The sequence below is a fragment of the Drosophila montana genome, unplaced genomic scaffold (genome assembly GCF_035044405.1).
Source record: "Drosophila montana isolate Dmon_TW-CO22-7 unplaced genomic scaffold, ASM3504440v1 contig_3848_1, whole genome shotgun sequence".
Lineage (NCBI taxonomy): Eukaryota > Metazoa > Arthropoda > Insecta > Diptera > Drosophilidae > Drosophila > Drosophila montana.
Window position 1 is genome coordinate 3,207,779 of NW_026998720.1, and position 16,447 is coordinate 3,224,225.

General features: G+C 41.1%; 1 protein-coding gene and 1 long non-coding RNA gene across 2 annotated transcripts in view; one reads left to right on the forward strand and one right to left on the reverse strand.

Moving 5' to 3' along the window:
- timeout overlaps nt 1–5,126 on the forward strand; it is a 98,507-nt gene extending 93,381 nt beyond the window's left edge. Inside the window, exons 16-19 of the mRNA XM_064697285.1 lie at nt 1,840–2,045; nt 2,279–2,367; nt 3,231–3,434; nt 3,489–5,126. Coding sequence (XP_064553355.1) covers nt 1,840–2,045; nt 2,279–2,367; nt 3,231–3,434; nt 3,489–5,050 — 2,061 coding nt within the window. The 3' untranslated portion in view covers nt 5,051–5,126. The remainder of the gene's footprint in view (nt 1–1,839; nt 2,046–2,278; nt 2,368–3,230; nt 3,435–3,488) is intronic.
- A 10,157-nt stretch (nt 5,127–15,283) lies between these two features.
- LOC135438509 (uncharacterized) lies at nt 15,284–15,748 on the reverse strand. The gene is made up of 2 exons (XR_010437890.1): nt 15,607–15,748; nt 15,284–15,545 (listed from the first exon to the last, which is right to left on the reverse strand). It is a non-coding gene; the product is annotated as an uncharacterized LOC135438509 (long non-coding RNA).
- Nucleotides 15,749–16,447: the final 699 nt, after the last annotated feature.

A 16,447-nucleotide genomic window follows, 5' to 3' on the forward strand; every position in this document is an offset into this window, starting at 1 on the left:
CGCAACTTAGGGTATATAGAGCGTCTTGATTCATAAATGCAACTTGCCAAACTGAGGCAAAGCTGTCCAAAAATGCTTAGAAAACTGCACAAAATTCTGTTTTTTATATTCTTGATAAGATCCAGAAGGAAAAGTAATAGATGCCAACGGACCACCCCTATGAAATACCTCCATACATAGTCAATGTAGGCTAGGATATAATTATCTGGATTTTCATTCTATTATTTGGTTAATTAAAAATTGTATCCCTAAAAAATGATATTTACAGCGAAAACTCTCTCTCCACGGAAACTTTTGATACGCAGATACACGTCTTGAGCGGTCGAATTTTACGCGACCTTCGCTCTAATCTTTATTCAGATGTACTCAGTTCTAATCAGTAGCTAAATTGTCTTTGCCTTGTAAGGATTTTTCCATTTTCCTAGCACCAATTTGCTCTGCCATTTAATCTGAATCATGTTATAAAAAACCGTAGACTGTCAGGGTAAAGAGGAAATTGAATGGAATCGAAATTAAGGCAGAAATCCTAGTCTAGAAAATCGCCCAGTAGATGTTTTTTTTATATTCTTGTGAATATTGTTATTGATATGAGCTTGTTTAAAAATAATATATGTTGCTTTGGTTGGGATATTCCAACGAACAACCTTTCATTCGAATCCGAATTCCACTTCGTTACTTAGAATGTGCCTGTTGTCTGTTCTAATTATTTTAAAAATGACGAAAAAATAATGAAACTTAAAAGAAAATTTGGGCGAAATATGCCAGTATAGCAATCTCATAGCATCTCTTTCAATTTTCAATTCCTTAGCTTATACATACAATCTACATTTTTTACAGTTACTAAACTCAACATATGTTTAATTTTGGATAGACTACAAAACTGTTTTCTGTTTATTATCTTATGAGTATATTCTAAGTCTCATAAAGCAGTCATTCAAAGTACTTATAGAGTATTTTGCTATTCGTTTACGCGCAAACTTTTACTTTTTTAGATATATGCATACATTGTATGCGGCTCTTTTGTGCGCGTTTCCTGCTGCTTTTCACGGCTGGCAATTAAACTTTTCTTTGAGCAGAGTTCATAAATCACATTCAACGCCAGGCGGCGGCATCGCGGGTCCAGAGGCACCAGCCTGGCATTATATTATATTACTGAGGGCAGCTTAAGCTGTATTTTGTAAGCTATGTGCGCCCCATACAATGCTGATCACTAAAGTAACCAACAAATGGCGCATTATCTAGACCAAATAGCGCCAGACATATGAGTCGTGAGGCAGGACAGGGCAGGGCCAGCCCGTCAGCCCGTCATCCCTTTAGCCAGACAGCTGCATATCGTTTGCCATCTAAGCCGGCTCAGTGTCTGCTGTCTGCTGCACTGGGAGACATGTCCAGTGTCCGTCAAGGAAGATGCCGAGTGGGCCGGGATAGGGGGTGTCGGCAAAGCAAAACAAAAGTAGCATCATATGCAAAGTCAAAACCACTAATGGGTCTGCGCAATCATAGGATAAATTAAATTTCAAATACGGACGGCAGCAACAAGGGGCAAACGATACACAAAACAGGACACACAGGACTCCAATCGGGGCTGGGTTGAGGGGTTGAGCATTTATAAAGTTTTGCCGACTGCAAATGATATCTTGCTTTGGCAGCAGCCGCCGGCACCGAACCGCAGGCGGCAACCACAGGATGGCAGTCGATGGCTGCCGTCATCCACTCCCCAACAAAAAACCCAACCCGTGCTCAACTTGTGGCCAGCTGTTGGCTGTGTCTTTGTCGGCACTTTTCATTTGAATATGAAGTGGCATTGTCCTCTAGACATTCTTCCCATTCCATTCACAGGCCAAGCTGTTTCGTATCTTTCAACAAGTCTTCAGCGTGGAACGTGACGCCCATCAGGAGGAACTGCGCCGCCTGGGCATCTATGTGGTGCGCAAATTTGTCGAAGTGGCACCAACTAATCCAAAAATCTATGCAGAATTATTATTTTACAAGGGCATACGGGAGGCCAACGAGCTGGAGACGGGCTATTGTGATGCCTATGAAGCGTGAGTATCACCAGGGACGAGTCTGTGTGCTTGCGGTGTGGGGGTCACATTGGGGTTAAGGGCCCATCAGAACAATGGGCACATGATTGACTGAGCCCTTGGCTGACGCTGTCTGCGCCTGTCGTTTAGCTGCTGCGACTAGTTTCGTTTGGCAGTTGATAAATGATGCTGGGCATCGTCCAGTTTGAAGAACTTGTTCTGTATCCTTCTCTGGTATTCATTTCGCTTTGCAGCGGCACCAAGGGCGCCTGGAGCGAGGAGCAGGAGCTGGAGTTGCGTTTCCTATTCGAGGAGAATCAACGGAATCCCGAAACCGATAAGGGTAACTATGACAAATACCCGACAACGGGCTCTAACTGCCACTGCCTGTAAATTAAAACCCAATTTACGCTTAATGAATGAAAGCAATCGGAGAAAGACAACCAAAATAAAAAAAAAAAACCCCCCGAATAGAAAACCAGTTAGCATTGTGAACTTTGGGCTGCCGAAGATTAAATACCCTTTCAGACAGCTGGCAACGATATGACTAAAGCTGCATCATATAGTAGTCTGGTAATGTTTACATTTTGTAGGATATCTTAAGAAATCAAATTTGTTTTCAAACTGAAAAGCCAATTTTTATTGATTGATCCTCGGAAAGCTAAATCATAAAGTAGTCGAATGTTCATAGGAATTTGTTTCTTTTTTTTTAAGTATTCAATTTAAACAAATTCGAGAAAGACCGTTAGTTTTCTATAAAAAATAAATAACATACTGAAGCTCAGATAGTGCTGGGGTTTTTTATGAAGATAATTTGAAATGTGGAAAACTGATTTATTCAGTAGCTTTACTTTCTCCAATTGTTTCTTTAGAAGCTTTATAATATGGTAGTCCGATTTTGACAAAATTTGATGAATATTACGATATCCTAAGAAACCAAAAGGTTTCGTGATTCGTTTTCGACCAATTGTTCTCACGCCAGATATATAAATATATATATATCCGACTCGATTGTTAATACTGACTAAGAATATATATATATTTATGTTAGATGATTGCCAAAGCGTTACACATGACATGACAACATTTTTTAAAAGGGTATAAAAGTAGAAAACAATAAACAACACAAAAAGCAACAGCTGTAATCAAATCGTGTGTGTGTGTGTTGTGTGTCGTTTGTGTGCGTGTGTTTTTGTGCTCTTTCAGATGTGATTGATTGGATTCTGGACAATTTGGTTGACAAGACACGCACACGACGCGGCATCCTTAAGAAACTCAAGGAAATGGAGCTGCTCTTCAAGGCGCCCACAAAGCGCTCCACCAAAGCGGCGCTGGGCGGCAAGAACCTGTGGCAGCCGGAGGAGGATGAGCAGCTGAGCAGCTTATACGACGAGCATCGCTTTGTGCCAGGTGCGTTGGCTGCGTCCAGCTGCTAATTGGAACTGAATTTCTATGTCCTTACAGATTGCCTGGAACGCATTGTGGCGGCGTTCGAGGAGCGTCGCAACAAGCAGCAGATCATCAACCGAATGCTGCAGCTGCATCTCATCGCAGACAAGTCGGAGATTCTGCCCGCCAAGGCGAGCAAGGGCAGGCGCAAGCCCACCAAGCAGCAACAGGGCAGCGATAGCGATGAGCGGGAGGAGCAGAAGGATTACATGGAGGAGCCAACATTTGGCGAGCCACTGCCCAAGCAAGCATTGGCAAAATCAAAGCCACGTCAGCGGGTACGCACGCCCCTCGATGTAGGCACGGTGCGTGTCCTTATCTCTCAGGTGGATGCCGAAAAGTATGCGGAGGCGCTGGACTGGCTCAGGGAATGCCTGGAGGATGCCAGCGAGGATACGGAAGAGGCGGCGGGCGACGATGATGATGGTGTGCCGCTGCTGCCGCTGCTCGATATACAAAAGGATGCTATGGAGCTGGCTGATTTTCAGAAGGTGCTGCTGGCGCTAGGGATGCAACCGCCCGTGGCGGGCATGGAGAATTATTGGCGCATACCGAGCTATCTCAATGCGGCAGATCTAAAGCTGCGCGCTAAAATTGTAGTCGGCGCTGAGCTGGAACAAGACAATGACAGCGACGAGGAGCCCCTGCCAGGTGGAGACAATGATGAGGAGAACGATGAGGAGGACTATCTAGACAAGCACAGCAGGCAGCGTCAGCAACAGACCGCGGCACAGAATATAGCGGCACAGCAGCAGCGCAAACTGGACAGCCTGATGTACAGCAAGAGCGACGACGAGGCGGAGCAGCGCGGGCCGCCAGCGAAGGCCAAGGGAAAGCGACCACGCAAGGCCAAAGCCAAGCAGCAACAAAAGGACTCGTCAGATGAGCAGGAAGTCAATGAAATAGCGCGCAAATTGGCACGCAAAAAGCGACAGCCTGATGTGTCCAGCGAGGAGTCCGAGCCAGAGCAGGAGCAGCAGCAGCAGCCTGGCAAGCCCAACACGGATGATTTATTTGAACAATTGAAAGCTAAGCGTGCCACTAAAATCAAATTGAAGGATATGGTTTTGGATGAGTCAACCAAGGCGACAACAGACGAGCAGGAGCAGGACGATGATGCACTCAACTTCAACTCGGAGGGCTATAAGGCGCGGCTGCTCGAACTCGAGGAGGAGGAGGAGGAACATCAGCAGGAGAAGAAGCAGGAGCAGGAGCGTCGGCTGCCAGTAGAGACGGAATACGACAAAGAGAATGCCACATTGCAGGCGAATAACACAATCAAGTCACCCGTCTCCGCCAACTCCCCCTCCGGGGCCCTGCACCGCACACGTCGTGCTAATGTAATTGACTCGGATAGCGACAACGATGATGCTGGCGCCAAGCCCGCTTACAAGGCAAACAAACGCCCACGCAGCGACAATGATGAGCAGGATGGCCAACAACGGGATGAGCCCGATACGGATACCGAGGACGAGGATATCAATTTTCTGGCTCGCAAAAAGCCAGCCAGCACCGAGCCGGCCAAGCGACGGCGTCTGGCTGTCATCGAGGACGACGACGACGATGATGATTTCTAGTATTTAATTTAGTTAGAACTTTGATTTTCCTATTGAATAAATGTCACATTGCAGTTTGCATAATGCTGAGAATTAATTGAAATTCTTTTCCCATTGATGAATACTGATGAAATTGATTAATCGATATATTCTTGCTCAGCTCGATTGGCATATTGTGATTATGCGCGATTTCTCAAACTACATTCATGGGCAATTTATAGTTGAATGTTAGACACGGAGGAACTCACATGAAAGAGGAGAGCAACTCAGTCAGATAAACTAGTTTATGCCATCGATAATCTTATTATTTTCTAAAAATTCCAAAGTTGTAACTTTAATTTTAAGATTAAGTCGGACAACAAAGTTCGATCTTAGAAAGAAATACTTCTTTGGACTCTGTTAAAACTCTTTGGACCAGTATGGTATACAAAATTCTAGTTTTTGCAACTATTAGGTAATCGATTTTTTTATTTGCCAATCGATGGTAGTATTATCCGTAAAGACCTCCACATATAAAAATTATAATATTTTAGAACGATTCTAAGTGACTATCTCTATATATAAAACTGTTTGTCCTGACTGACTGACTGACATACTGACTGACTGACTGATTGACTGACTGACTGATTGGTGATCAACGCACAGCCCAAACCGTAAGAGCTAGGAAGCTGAAATTTTCACTGTAGCTACCTTATGTGATGTAGGTGCACGTTAAGATGGGGTTTCGGGAAATTCCACCCGCAAGTGTGGCAAAATCGCGAAAAACGTTTGTATGAAAGTTTTTTATTTACCATCCGATCGGCCCCAAACTTATTTTCAAAGATCTTTGTTCAAATTCATTTGAGGGGTGTTTCACACTTTTCGAAAAATACGTTCCTCCTTAGTGGAAATGGAGGTCAAAGATTTGGTGGGTGACGTTTCGAGCTCAAATTCGTTTCCAAAGATCTATAAGAAAAATCATTTCAGACGTATTTCACACTTTTCGCAGAATTCAAACTTCTTCGGGGGGAATGCGATTTAAAGATTTTTTGTGCGAAGTTTTAAGTTGTGTCCGATTTGCTTCAAACTTATTTTCAAAGCTCTACATAAGAATGTAATGAATACGTCAGCGATTTGGGAAATTCCACCCGCAACAGTGGTAAATTGGCGGAAAACGTTTGTATGAAAGTTATTTGTTTACCGTACGATCAGTTTCAAAATCATTTCAAATTTTTTTGAGAACATTGATTTTATAACATACGTGCCACGGGCAAGGCCGGGTTATACCCGCTAGTAATTCATATAAATGAAGTCCAGATAAACAGGCAAGTGAACGGACGTGGCTAAATCAATTCATCTTGTCGTCCTGGTCAAGAACTCCCATAATCGGACAATTTCGTAAGCTTCACGAAATCTTTTCCATACTATGTGAATTTTATTGTGGGAGCTTTCACTGTATAAACTTTATGGTGTCGGAAGTGTTTCGTTCTGCATACGTGAGAACATCATAACCCATTTCCAATGCGTATTCGTCTCAAATCTTAAATGCTCCTAAAAGCCAGAATTAGAAACTGAACACATGCATAAAATAAATTAATTCATACTCTCAAGCCTTGCTATAGCCTGCACACTTTTTGAAGATGTCCAATGGCGCGGTTGGCACCGGATTATGCTCAACTGCTGCAGATGCACACCTGCCCTGGGCTCAGTCACAAGCAGGCTACAAAAGTCACTCAACAGCCTGCGGTTCAAGCTGTCTGTCAGCTAAATGGTATGTGACATTTGTCCCCCACAGCCCCTCACTCACTCACCTCCGCTCGCTCTCTCTATCTTTTGGACTGTCGTATTGTTAGCTAGCCTGCAATTTGTAGTGGTCCATTGTCCAATGGAGCCATAGGCAGGGCATTCAGCATAGTCTTTTATGTGAGTGCGTATGTGTGTCGGCTAATTTGGTGGCTATTGTTGATGCAACTGGCATTGTTGTTATTGTTGTTGCTGTTGTTGCTGTTGTGCCGTTGCCGGAGCGCAGTTGCATTGCATTGCATCCATTACTGGACATGTCCAAGTCGCTTTTGCCTAGGCACGGCCACAGCATTCGAAAATTTGCTGCCTCCTGCCTTCATACCAGTTAGTGTATAGTCTAGCAGATGCACTGAGCGACAACATTGTTAGGGGTCGGATGGGGGCGAGAGGCATGGCAAATCGCACTTAGTCGCATGGCATTGCAGCCACCATAGTCAGTTGTTATTGTTGGGGTAACGCACTGTAAATGGGTTGCATTCTCATCAAAGGGTTTTTATTGCAAATCTTGACAGGACAATAGCAACAAGAGAAAATCTCTGTGGCACTTGCCTTTGAGGTTATGTGTGCACAAATGGGAATATCATGTTATTCGGATTGCAAGTTTAAATTTCAGATCCAATTGTGAGCTTCTATTACACAGTCGTCAATTTTGGCAGATCAAACTAAATGCACAGCAGTAGAACTGCTTGCAATTTATTTTTTCTTTGCGCTTTGAACTCTTTATTGAAGTAAAGATGTATTTATTGATTTCCCATTACTATCTCATTATCCTATCTACTTAACACTATATTTTATCATACATTTTAAAGTTCTTAGCAACTTCTTACTTTCTTTTTCCTATTTATTGTATTTTCTTAAATAATATAGTACATCAACACTATTTTCTCTACTAACACCCTTTTTCTGAGCTGTAGGCTCTAATGGCGTTACTGACTGGCATAGCTGGCCGGACGAGCAAATAAAACACCTCCATCGGTCGGTGATGCTATTAGAAAATTGTGTATTCTAACTAGGCATGTATCATTTAATTTTTATAATGTTTGTGTATTGTATTAAATAATAAGGAAGACACTCGTCTTGCCGACCATTGATAGATAAATAAATAAAACTTAAAGTCCCTGCTCGGGCGCCATGATTAAAATCATATTTCAAATAAGAGATACAACAATGAACTTGATTAAAACAATTAAATATAATTAAAATTGAAACAGTAATAACTCGATGCCTCCAATTTATTCTCCCTTTGCTTTTCTAATTAGATTAATCATATATTTAAAATATCTGCACGAACATCAAGAAAAAATGATTCTGAAAAATAAATAGTTAAATATGAATATATTGTTTTTTTTTTTCAATATTTACTTTGACTATACAAAAGATGGATGATCGGGAGCCAGATTTCCATTGATAAAAACGTGTATTATTCAATTTAAAAATTCTGTATATTTACTCAGGTATTCATAACGGTTTTAAGCTGAACGCAGGCGCTTTTGATGCACTCTTCCTTCCCGATTTTTGTATCGCTTGCCTGCACTAGGTGCCGCCCTTGGCCAATGTGGCGTATGCGTAATGAAATGCATATCATGTTAAGCAGGTGCATAAATTGTGGCATACACAATGCCGTTACAAACTCATCTATGGCCCTGCATAAATCAGGGCCCAGACAGCGTCACCTGTCACCCGGCTTATCATCGTCGTCCTCGCCGTCGCCGTCGTCTTTCTCGTCGCTGGCTTAAACACTTTATTTATTTTAATGCAAAATTAAAAAATAAATAATATAAAAAATTCTGCACACACGTGTATAGGCGGTTGCTTGGCTGCCACGCCCACAGCCCAACAGGCACTTTATTAATTTCAAGATGGCGCGCACTCAATTTAAAAGCACGACGCGACGCAACTCATAATTTATTTCATTAATTTAATCAACATCAACGCACATGTCAACTGCATGCATACTCAGATGTGTGTGTGTGTGTGTGTGTGTGTGTGTGTGTGTGTGTGCCTGTGTGTGTGTGCCACACCTTTGTATCTGCCTCTCTATCTAAGGAACATGTTGCAAAAAAGTAACAACAACAACAATGTAATGTTTAAAATCGCTTAATACATCGTAAATTATGTTGAACTTTGCTGCTTCAGCATGGGAGTGGGCTCTAAAGGGGGATGCGTGTGTAAGGGTGGAGGGGCTTCTTTTACAAAAGGTCGCGCAGCAACTGAAGTTGACAGCAGGCAACGCGGCAACTGCCGCTGTCAACGTGATTATCAAGTCTTGAGTTGATTTCTTTTTTTTTGCAGCGAGTTCATTAAGCACGCCAATGTTGTGCCTGTGTGTAATTGTGTGTGTGGGTGTGTGCTCAGCATAAACTGTAACTGCTTTCATTAGGGCCACAAGCAGCGCCAAGTTGTTGGGAGCTAAAAGAGTTATAGCCAGGCTTTTCACACGCGCCTTAACGAGACGCTCAACATTAGAACAAAAGGCCGAGAGAGATCGCAATGGCAAACAGCGAAAGGATTAACCTAATCTGAGGACTATAAAAGCGAGTTTATGCCAACACACACACACACGCACGCACACTCAATGAGATATACAGTGAAATGTGCAGAAAAAATATGTGATTTTTCATCATAAAGCACATTGAGGAGCATGTAAAGGAGCTGGAGCAGTTAGAGGGTGTGGCAGGAAAATCGCATATGCACACGCTGGCGTTATTTGATGAGTTTGTCTTTGTCTCCATTTTGTGTGTGCGTGTGTACATATGTGAATGTTTTTGTATGCCAGCGGCACATGTTTTTCTAACAATCACACAATGTTTATACAACAGAACTTTTTACACGCATCCCGGCCAAAGCACAGCTCAAATTGAAGCAGATTTGGGCAAAGACAAAAAGCGCCTTTGACGTGTGATAAGCACTAAGACAGAGACAGTGTAAGGTGGTGACAAAATGAGAGAGAGAGAGCGAGAGAGTGGGAAAAGAAACACTTGGCCGAATAAAAGAAAGTGCCTGACTTTGTGCTGTGACAAAAACAGTTCATTTTCCTTGCTGTTCCAATGGTTTTTCAGGCCAAATCAGCACAAAACAAAACAACAAAAATATCAAAGAAAGAAAAAACAAAAATCTTTTAAGTGGTAAGATCTCAAATCCGTGCACAAGTCGAGCAGACAAAAGTACTTCAGAGCGTTTTGCTATATATGTAAATCATGGATTCTATTAAGACTAATTAAAACTTCTTAAAAAAAATTATCTACAATTTTGCCATGCTCTTAACTACCTGCATAATTTATTGAAATTTTGTAGAAGCAAACTGTACTTGTTCTCTGGTATGACCCGTAAAATGGTACGATTTTATAGGGTAATTTTGGGCTTTATAAACGATATCTGAACCGGTTTAGTGCTTCTCTGTCCGCTGGCTTGTAGCCTGTGTGTTTTGTAAAAAGCAGAAAAAATTGTTGTCTACACGGCAACGACGAGTTAATACCATTGCAGACATATTTCAACAATGTGATATTACAGTCAGATCTTTTTCAATCTCTAAATATGAAGCATAAACCAATTTCCGTAAGCGACAGCTGCGGCTGCAAGCCCAAAAAATATTGTTATTAATTTCGGTTCACACCTGGAAGGAGTTGGTCCGAACCACTTCAAGTATTAATTGGGTTAACAGCCATGATACTGTGTACTGAAACTCATAAAACTTTAAAAAGCATAGAGACTAAAAGAGTTGCGATTTTAGAATGGAGTTGGAGATTTTTCCTTGGGTGTAGACAAGCCCAAAAATGTTTGACCTGCACATAAGCATTGTTTGCTCCCATAGAAATGGGGCCAAATCACAATTTATTTGTGTAACGCCCAATAGACCTAACTTCACTTCTTTGAAGCGGCTTACCCAACATTTTGTGGACATTTTTCGTTTAAGCCCTGATGAGGGTTGCCCGGGCACAAGTCACAAGCCGACTAATTGGTATTGTTGTTGCTGTAGTCCTTGGGGGAGAATCTCTTTAGCTGACAGCAACAAGCAGAGAGCTCATTGTATCCAAGGCTTAAACGCATACGACGCTCAATGCCAGTTAGTTGTGGACTTGAGTGGGCCAATAATAATTAGCCAAATGGCTGCCTACTTGCGTTATTGCAACTTTGTAGCCGCTTTGGTTGCATGGGCCACATAAATAACTCATATGATTTTGGTTGGGCGCATCTTTTGATTTTGCGCCAAATATTTTACATTTAAGGCGCCATAAATAAATGCCCGCTCAGCGCCCACTGACTTAACCAATTAAAGCATGAATTATAAGCCCGAACAAATCGCCAAGTTTGCCCAGAACAGGAGGCCCCAAGGCGGCTGAGCCATAAATTTGTGCTAGCCAAAAGTCAGCCTCTGTCTGGATTTATTAGAGCCAAAATGTGGTTTCTAATGTTGAATGTGGCCAAAAGCGCGAAGCGAACAATTTTCGATGATTTGCGTCATGCGGCGCAAAAGAAAGTTTTTGTCTTTTGTTTCTGTGCGGCTTTCGGTGCTGGCAACTAACTTGCAGCCACTTCATGTGGCAAGTTTAAGGCGTGCAAACAAAATCCTAAAAATACGACGTTAGCTTAAAGTTGATGCTTTAAATCAGTTTGTGCAGTTACGATAAATAGTTAACATAATTCATACACATTTTTACCATGCATAGTTAAAAACCTTTTAAAGTTTCGCAGAAGCTAACAAATTCAAGCAAGTGCATTTGTCTCATGGGGCGTCGAATAGCTGATGCTCTTTCGGCATATACTAAAAATTGGGGAATCTGAAATTATATTTAATACTAAAATCGAGGTGTTAACGTACAGTATATAAATAATTGAGGATTATTTAAAATCTTGAAAGACATTTTTTACTTTAATGCTTTATTAAAATAAAAAATTTGTATATATTTTTTAATTTTACTAGAAAATGTCGGCAGCCTTAGCTAGAATATGAGAAAGGGGTGTTGTATTTGAATCTAACAGCTATCTAGAATTATTTATAATGTGGAATGTTTAATTTAATTTATTCTTATTGTTTTAAATTCTTAAGTCGCTATTATCACGAGTGGTTTTTCTTTATTTTAGAGTGACCAGCTGGTATTTATTACAAAATACTTATATCTTGCTTAAACAATTGTTGCTTTGCAACTCTAGATATTGTTGTTGCTGAGTTTTAAATAAGTTGTGTTAAAATGTTCAAATTGTGCAAAAATCAGCTTAGGTAATACCTAAGGTTGGAAACTTTTCAGATTTTTATTTTGGCGAGAATTCAGATGCCTGAACATCCTTAAAGAGGATCATCTGATAGATGGAGTTTTTCATACGAAGAAATCTATTTTAATACTTGACTAACAATACCCCAGCATTACAACTGGGAGGGTAGACAATATGTCGAAGAACTGGCTCGGATCTGTCTAGGATACAGCCTGGCTATAGCTATAATATGCCACAGCACTTCCTTTCGTCGAATGTGTTCAAATGAGACCAGTGAACTGTGTGTTGCTTTTTTCGAAAGGGTATAAAATTGTTAACACAGATTCACTAAAGAGTTTGGGCTCACAAACAGCTACAGCCAATTGCAACGGTAAACAGTATAATGCAACAGCAGCCACGTCAGATGGAGGTGGTGCTGATGCCACCCATTGGCGCCCATTATTTATAGACAGGCAATTTTCACGCGCTTTTTCTCACTGGCTGAAAACAAACAAACCAAAAAATAGAAAGAAAGAAAATGCATGCAAAATTCAAGCCTCGGTGATTTTTATTTATGAGCGTCATTGCTGATGATTGTAACTGTGGTGGTGGAGTGGAGGAGTCTGGCAGGGGGGGAGGTGTGCAACGTGTGGACTGGCGTCCGACAGTCAGGGCATTAACAGATCCGCGACTATAAACCAAAATTACCGTGGCGCCATCAGCGTCTGCTTTTTATTTGCCTGTTTGCAGCCTTATTTAATAAATTGATGGCAAATACTGCAATTGCCGCTCGGAATTTTTGCTATTTACCGAGTGCAAATAGTGTGAGAGAGAGAGATGGAAGAGTGGAAATATGGGACGATCAGAGGACGCAGGTGTCTGCCCAACCGATGCCCCCCTGTCAGATTGCGTTACTTAAAATTTTAAGGAAAAACAAAGTGGAAAAAAGTTGAGACCGAATATACTGCTGCATACGACTGATAGATACCATCTACTCAGAAATCAAATATATTAATGGAAAAATGAGAGAGTCGAGAGAATGTTGTTTTTGTTCCAAGCGATAATTATTTCTAAATGTCAATCGGAATGCTTTTCTATCTGCCAGAAGGAAAGAGAAGCGAAAAGAATGCGATACGTTAACAGTAAAATAACTTTCTTGCAACACATTCAACAAATTTAATATCTTTTACATATTCCTCTCCATTTCCCTCTTACTCAATTGATTACAGGGTATGTACAAAATAACGACAAACGCTTTTTTGGGAATTTTTCAATGGCATTTTCAGTATATAAATCAGTTTAATTTCGGCTGCTTTGTGGGGCCAATCTGATAAGTTACATAGCACCTGTTTGGCATGCAAAGCGTCGGGCATTAAGCACTAAACAAATGTGGAAATTTGGCAAAGCTCTCCCGCGTGCGCCCAGAAGTAGGCAGCGTTTATTCTCGTATTCACCTTTCGGCTGTGGCAAAAATATGTCCGCCATTTTGTTTGCCATTTTTAATGTGTTTTATTTCGTGTGCGTGTGATTTTCCTCCTCTTTTTTTGTGTGTTACGTGGCTGCTGCTGGCGTTTCAGTTCTCATCTCTACTTTTTTTGATTTGTTTCTATTTTTTTATTTTGTGTTATTTTATTGTTCGGAATGTGTGCGTGAGTTTACGCTTTATATCCCTTCGCTACGTGGCCGACGGTTTACTTTTATAATCTACACCAAAGCCCGAGCGCGAACAGAAGCTGTAGCTGGATGGCGGGTCGCTTTGTGGTAAATTTGCAAAATGCGTGCACAGACTAACACTACACACTCAAACACACACACACACACATACGCGGGGATCTTTTTTTATGCTACCGAAAAAAATGTTCCGCTGGAAATTCTTTTATCATGTATGCATTTTGCTTTTACTTATGTTGTTTTTTTTGTTGGTCGCAACGTAAAAATGTGAAAAATGCATTGGCATTCCGCTTGGCTCTGAATCGTCACAAGTTAGTGCCACTGTTCAAAAATCAATTAAAAATCCAAAAATCGCGCGACACTACACTAAAAATCTGCCCATTGGCAGCGTATTTTAATCCGCTTACAGCGCACGCGGAAAACTTGACGAGAAATGCAATTTAATCGCTTGAATATTTTCGGGCTTTTGCACGTTTTGTTCAGGTCTTAAATGCAAATGCTTTTCTCTATTATAAGTCCTGCAAAAAATTCTCCGTTATTAAATCCTGTGTTTAAACAGTTTGTTAAAGTTTCGTTTTAAGTTTTAAATTTTTTAATAATTTTCTGCCATTTATTAAGAGGCTTTTCTGTGAAATAACCAAAATGCCAGCCACAAGGCATTGCACAATGCCAAAATATGGTTAAGCTAATCAACTGGCCAAAATATAAAGAGGGTCGCCTAGAGCCAAAGGAAGCCACAACAACAACTACAGGAACCCAAATTGAGCTGAAGGTGTTGGTGGCTGCTTGGGTTTGAGTTGCCAGAAAACAAGATTAAAAACCTTTCAGCGTCAGAAATTGAATTCAAATTCAACACACAAAAGTATGCAAAGAATTGAAGGCTTTTTTTCTGCTGCTCTCCTCGCCTGACTGTCTCTCTGTATGTCTGTCTGTCTGTCAGCAAAATGACAAATCGAAACGAACTGACTGCAACACAACACTGTTAGCATGTGTGTGAGGGTGGAGTTGGGTTGCGTTGGGCACATGAGTAAATACCACTTAGAAGTCAAGCAGCAGGCACTAACAGCCGAAGACGTGCTCAGCAGACTGGGGGCAGGCTATGGCAGAGATCGTTGGACGGCTTACAGCAACTTTGAATATAACTCATACGCCCCGTGGTACGCGCTGCCTATGCCCAGCCGCACGCATTGTACTTTTGTCGTTGTTGTTGTTGTTGTTGTTGTTGTTGTTGCTGTTGCTGTTGTTGTTGTTGTTGTTGTTGTTGCTGTTGTTGTTGCTGTTGTTTGATGTGCCTTTGCAAGAGTCGAATTTCAAGTTTTTAAGTATTATTACATTCCTTAACCCTTCTCAAACGAATTTGTCTGCGCAGTTTTTCGCCTTTTTCGTTTTCAACCTATTATTATTGACTTTTTGGCGACGCGTCGTTGGCATCTCATGTAGCTGTCGCCGCGCTCTGTACCCGATGGCCAAGTCAAGTGCACGTGCCAGCGTCTAGTCGGAGGCATGCAATTGTTGGCGGCCTGCCACATGCCAAGCGCTCGTTGCATGCAACCAGATGAAGCTATTCGAGGCAATAAAATCAACTGGGCAAAACTTCATCTAGCTGCTGGGTAAATCTTTTGCCATTTGCCTTTTAAGCTTGCACTTTACTTATGCGCCATTTTCCGTGGCATGTAACATATTGTATGTGCCACGCCCCCATTTACAATTCATATGTATTTACACATAAGATTATTGTATGCCCCGCACACCGCCTCAAATGCACTCCAAAAGACTCGCAGTCCAGCCTGCAACTCCACTTGTCTCTGTGTGTGCTCTGGCATTGCTTTTTCCCACTCGGCACTTGCAGAAAAATGTTGTTGTTATTCTTGTTCTTTTTGTTGTTGTCAATGATAACGGAAACATCAAATAAATATTATTTTCCATGCTCTTACATTTCTCGTTGCATAACTTCACCAGACATATTTGGCATTTCAATATATTCCTTGGCTTAGTGCTGTCTGCCTGTTTATTTATTCTAGTTTTTTTTTGTCAGACTATTAACCTTTTGACTGGTGTGTGTGTGTGTGCAATTGGTCAAGTGCTTATCAAAGTGAACAATATCATTTGAATTATATTTACAGCTTGCTATAATCTCTTCAAACCCAACTAATAATATGATGCCTGGCCTGAGCACCTGCTTATGTGGCCTTCATAGCTGTGGCAGCCTGTTGGCTGGCGTGGTGCGTGGCATCAGCTAAAGCACAGCTGCTTTTATTTTCAAAGTAAGCTTAATGGGGATTAATTCTTAATGAGGCATATGCCCAAATATTTAAATAAACCACAAAAAATGAAATACACAAAGCTCATATTATTCATATTTGTTATAATGTGCATGAAAAATAAGCTGCTTTGTTGGCAACTGATATAATTATGAGGACTTTAAAGTGTTCAAACTCCCTTTCATGCTATTAGCATATGGGATTGAATGTGGTATGTAAAATATATGTGAGGTAAGATTAAGTATATAGGACTTGTGTAAACAATGCGTATTGCAGTCGAAAATATTACCGATATTAATAAGCCAGTCTACAAAGTGAGAATAAATATTGATTTTTAGCTTTTAACGAATCAGTTGTTTAAATACAGCCCTATAAAAAATTAAATGAATCTAGACATTTTATAAATAACTAGCGGGTATAACCCGGCCTTGCCCGTGGCACGTATATTATAAAATCAATGTTCCCAAACAAATTTTAAATGATTTTGAAACTGATCGGACGGTAAACAAATAAC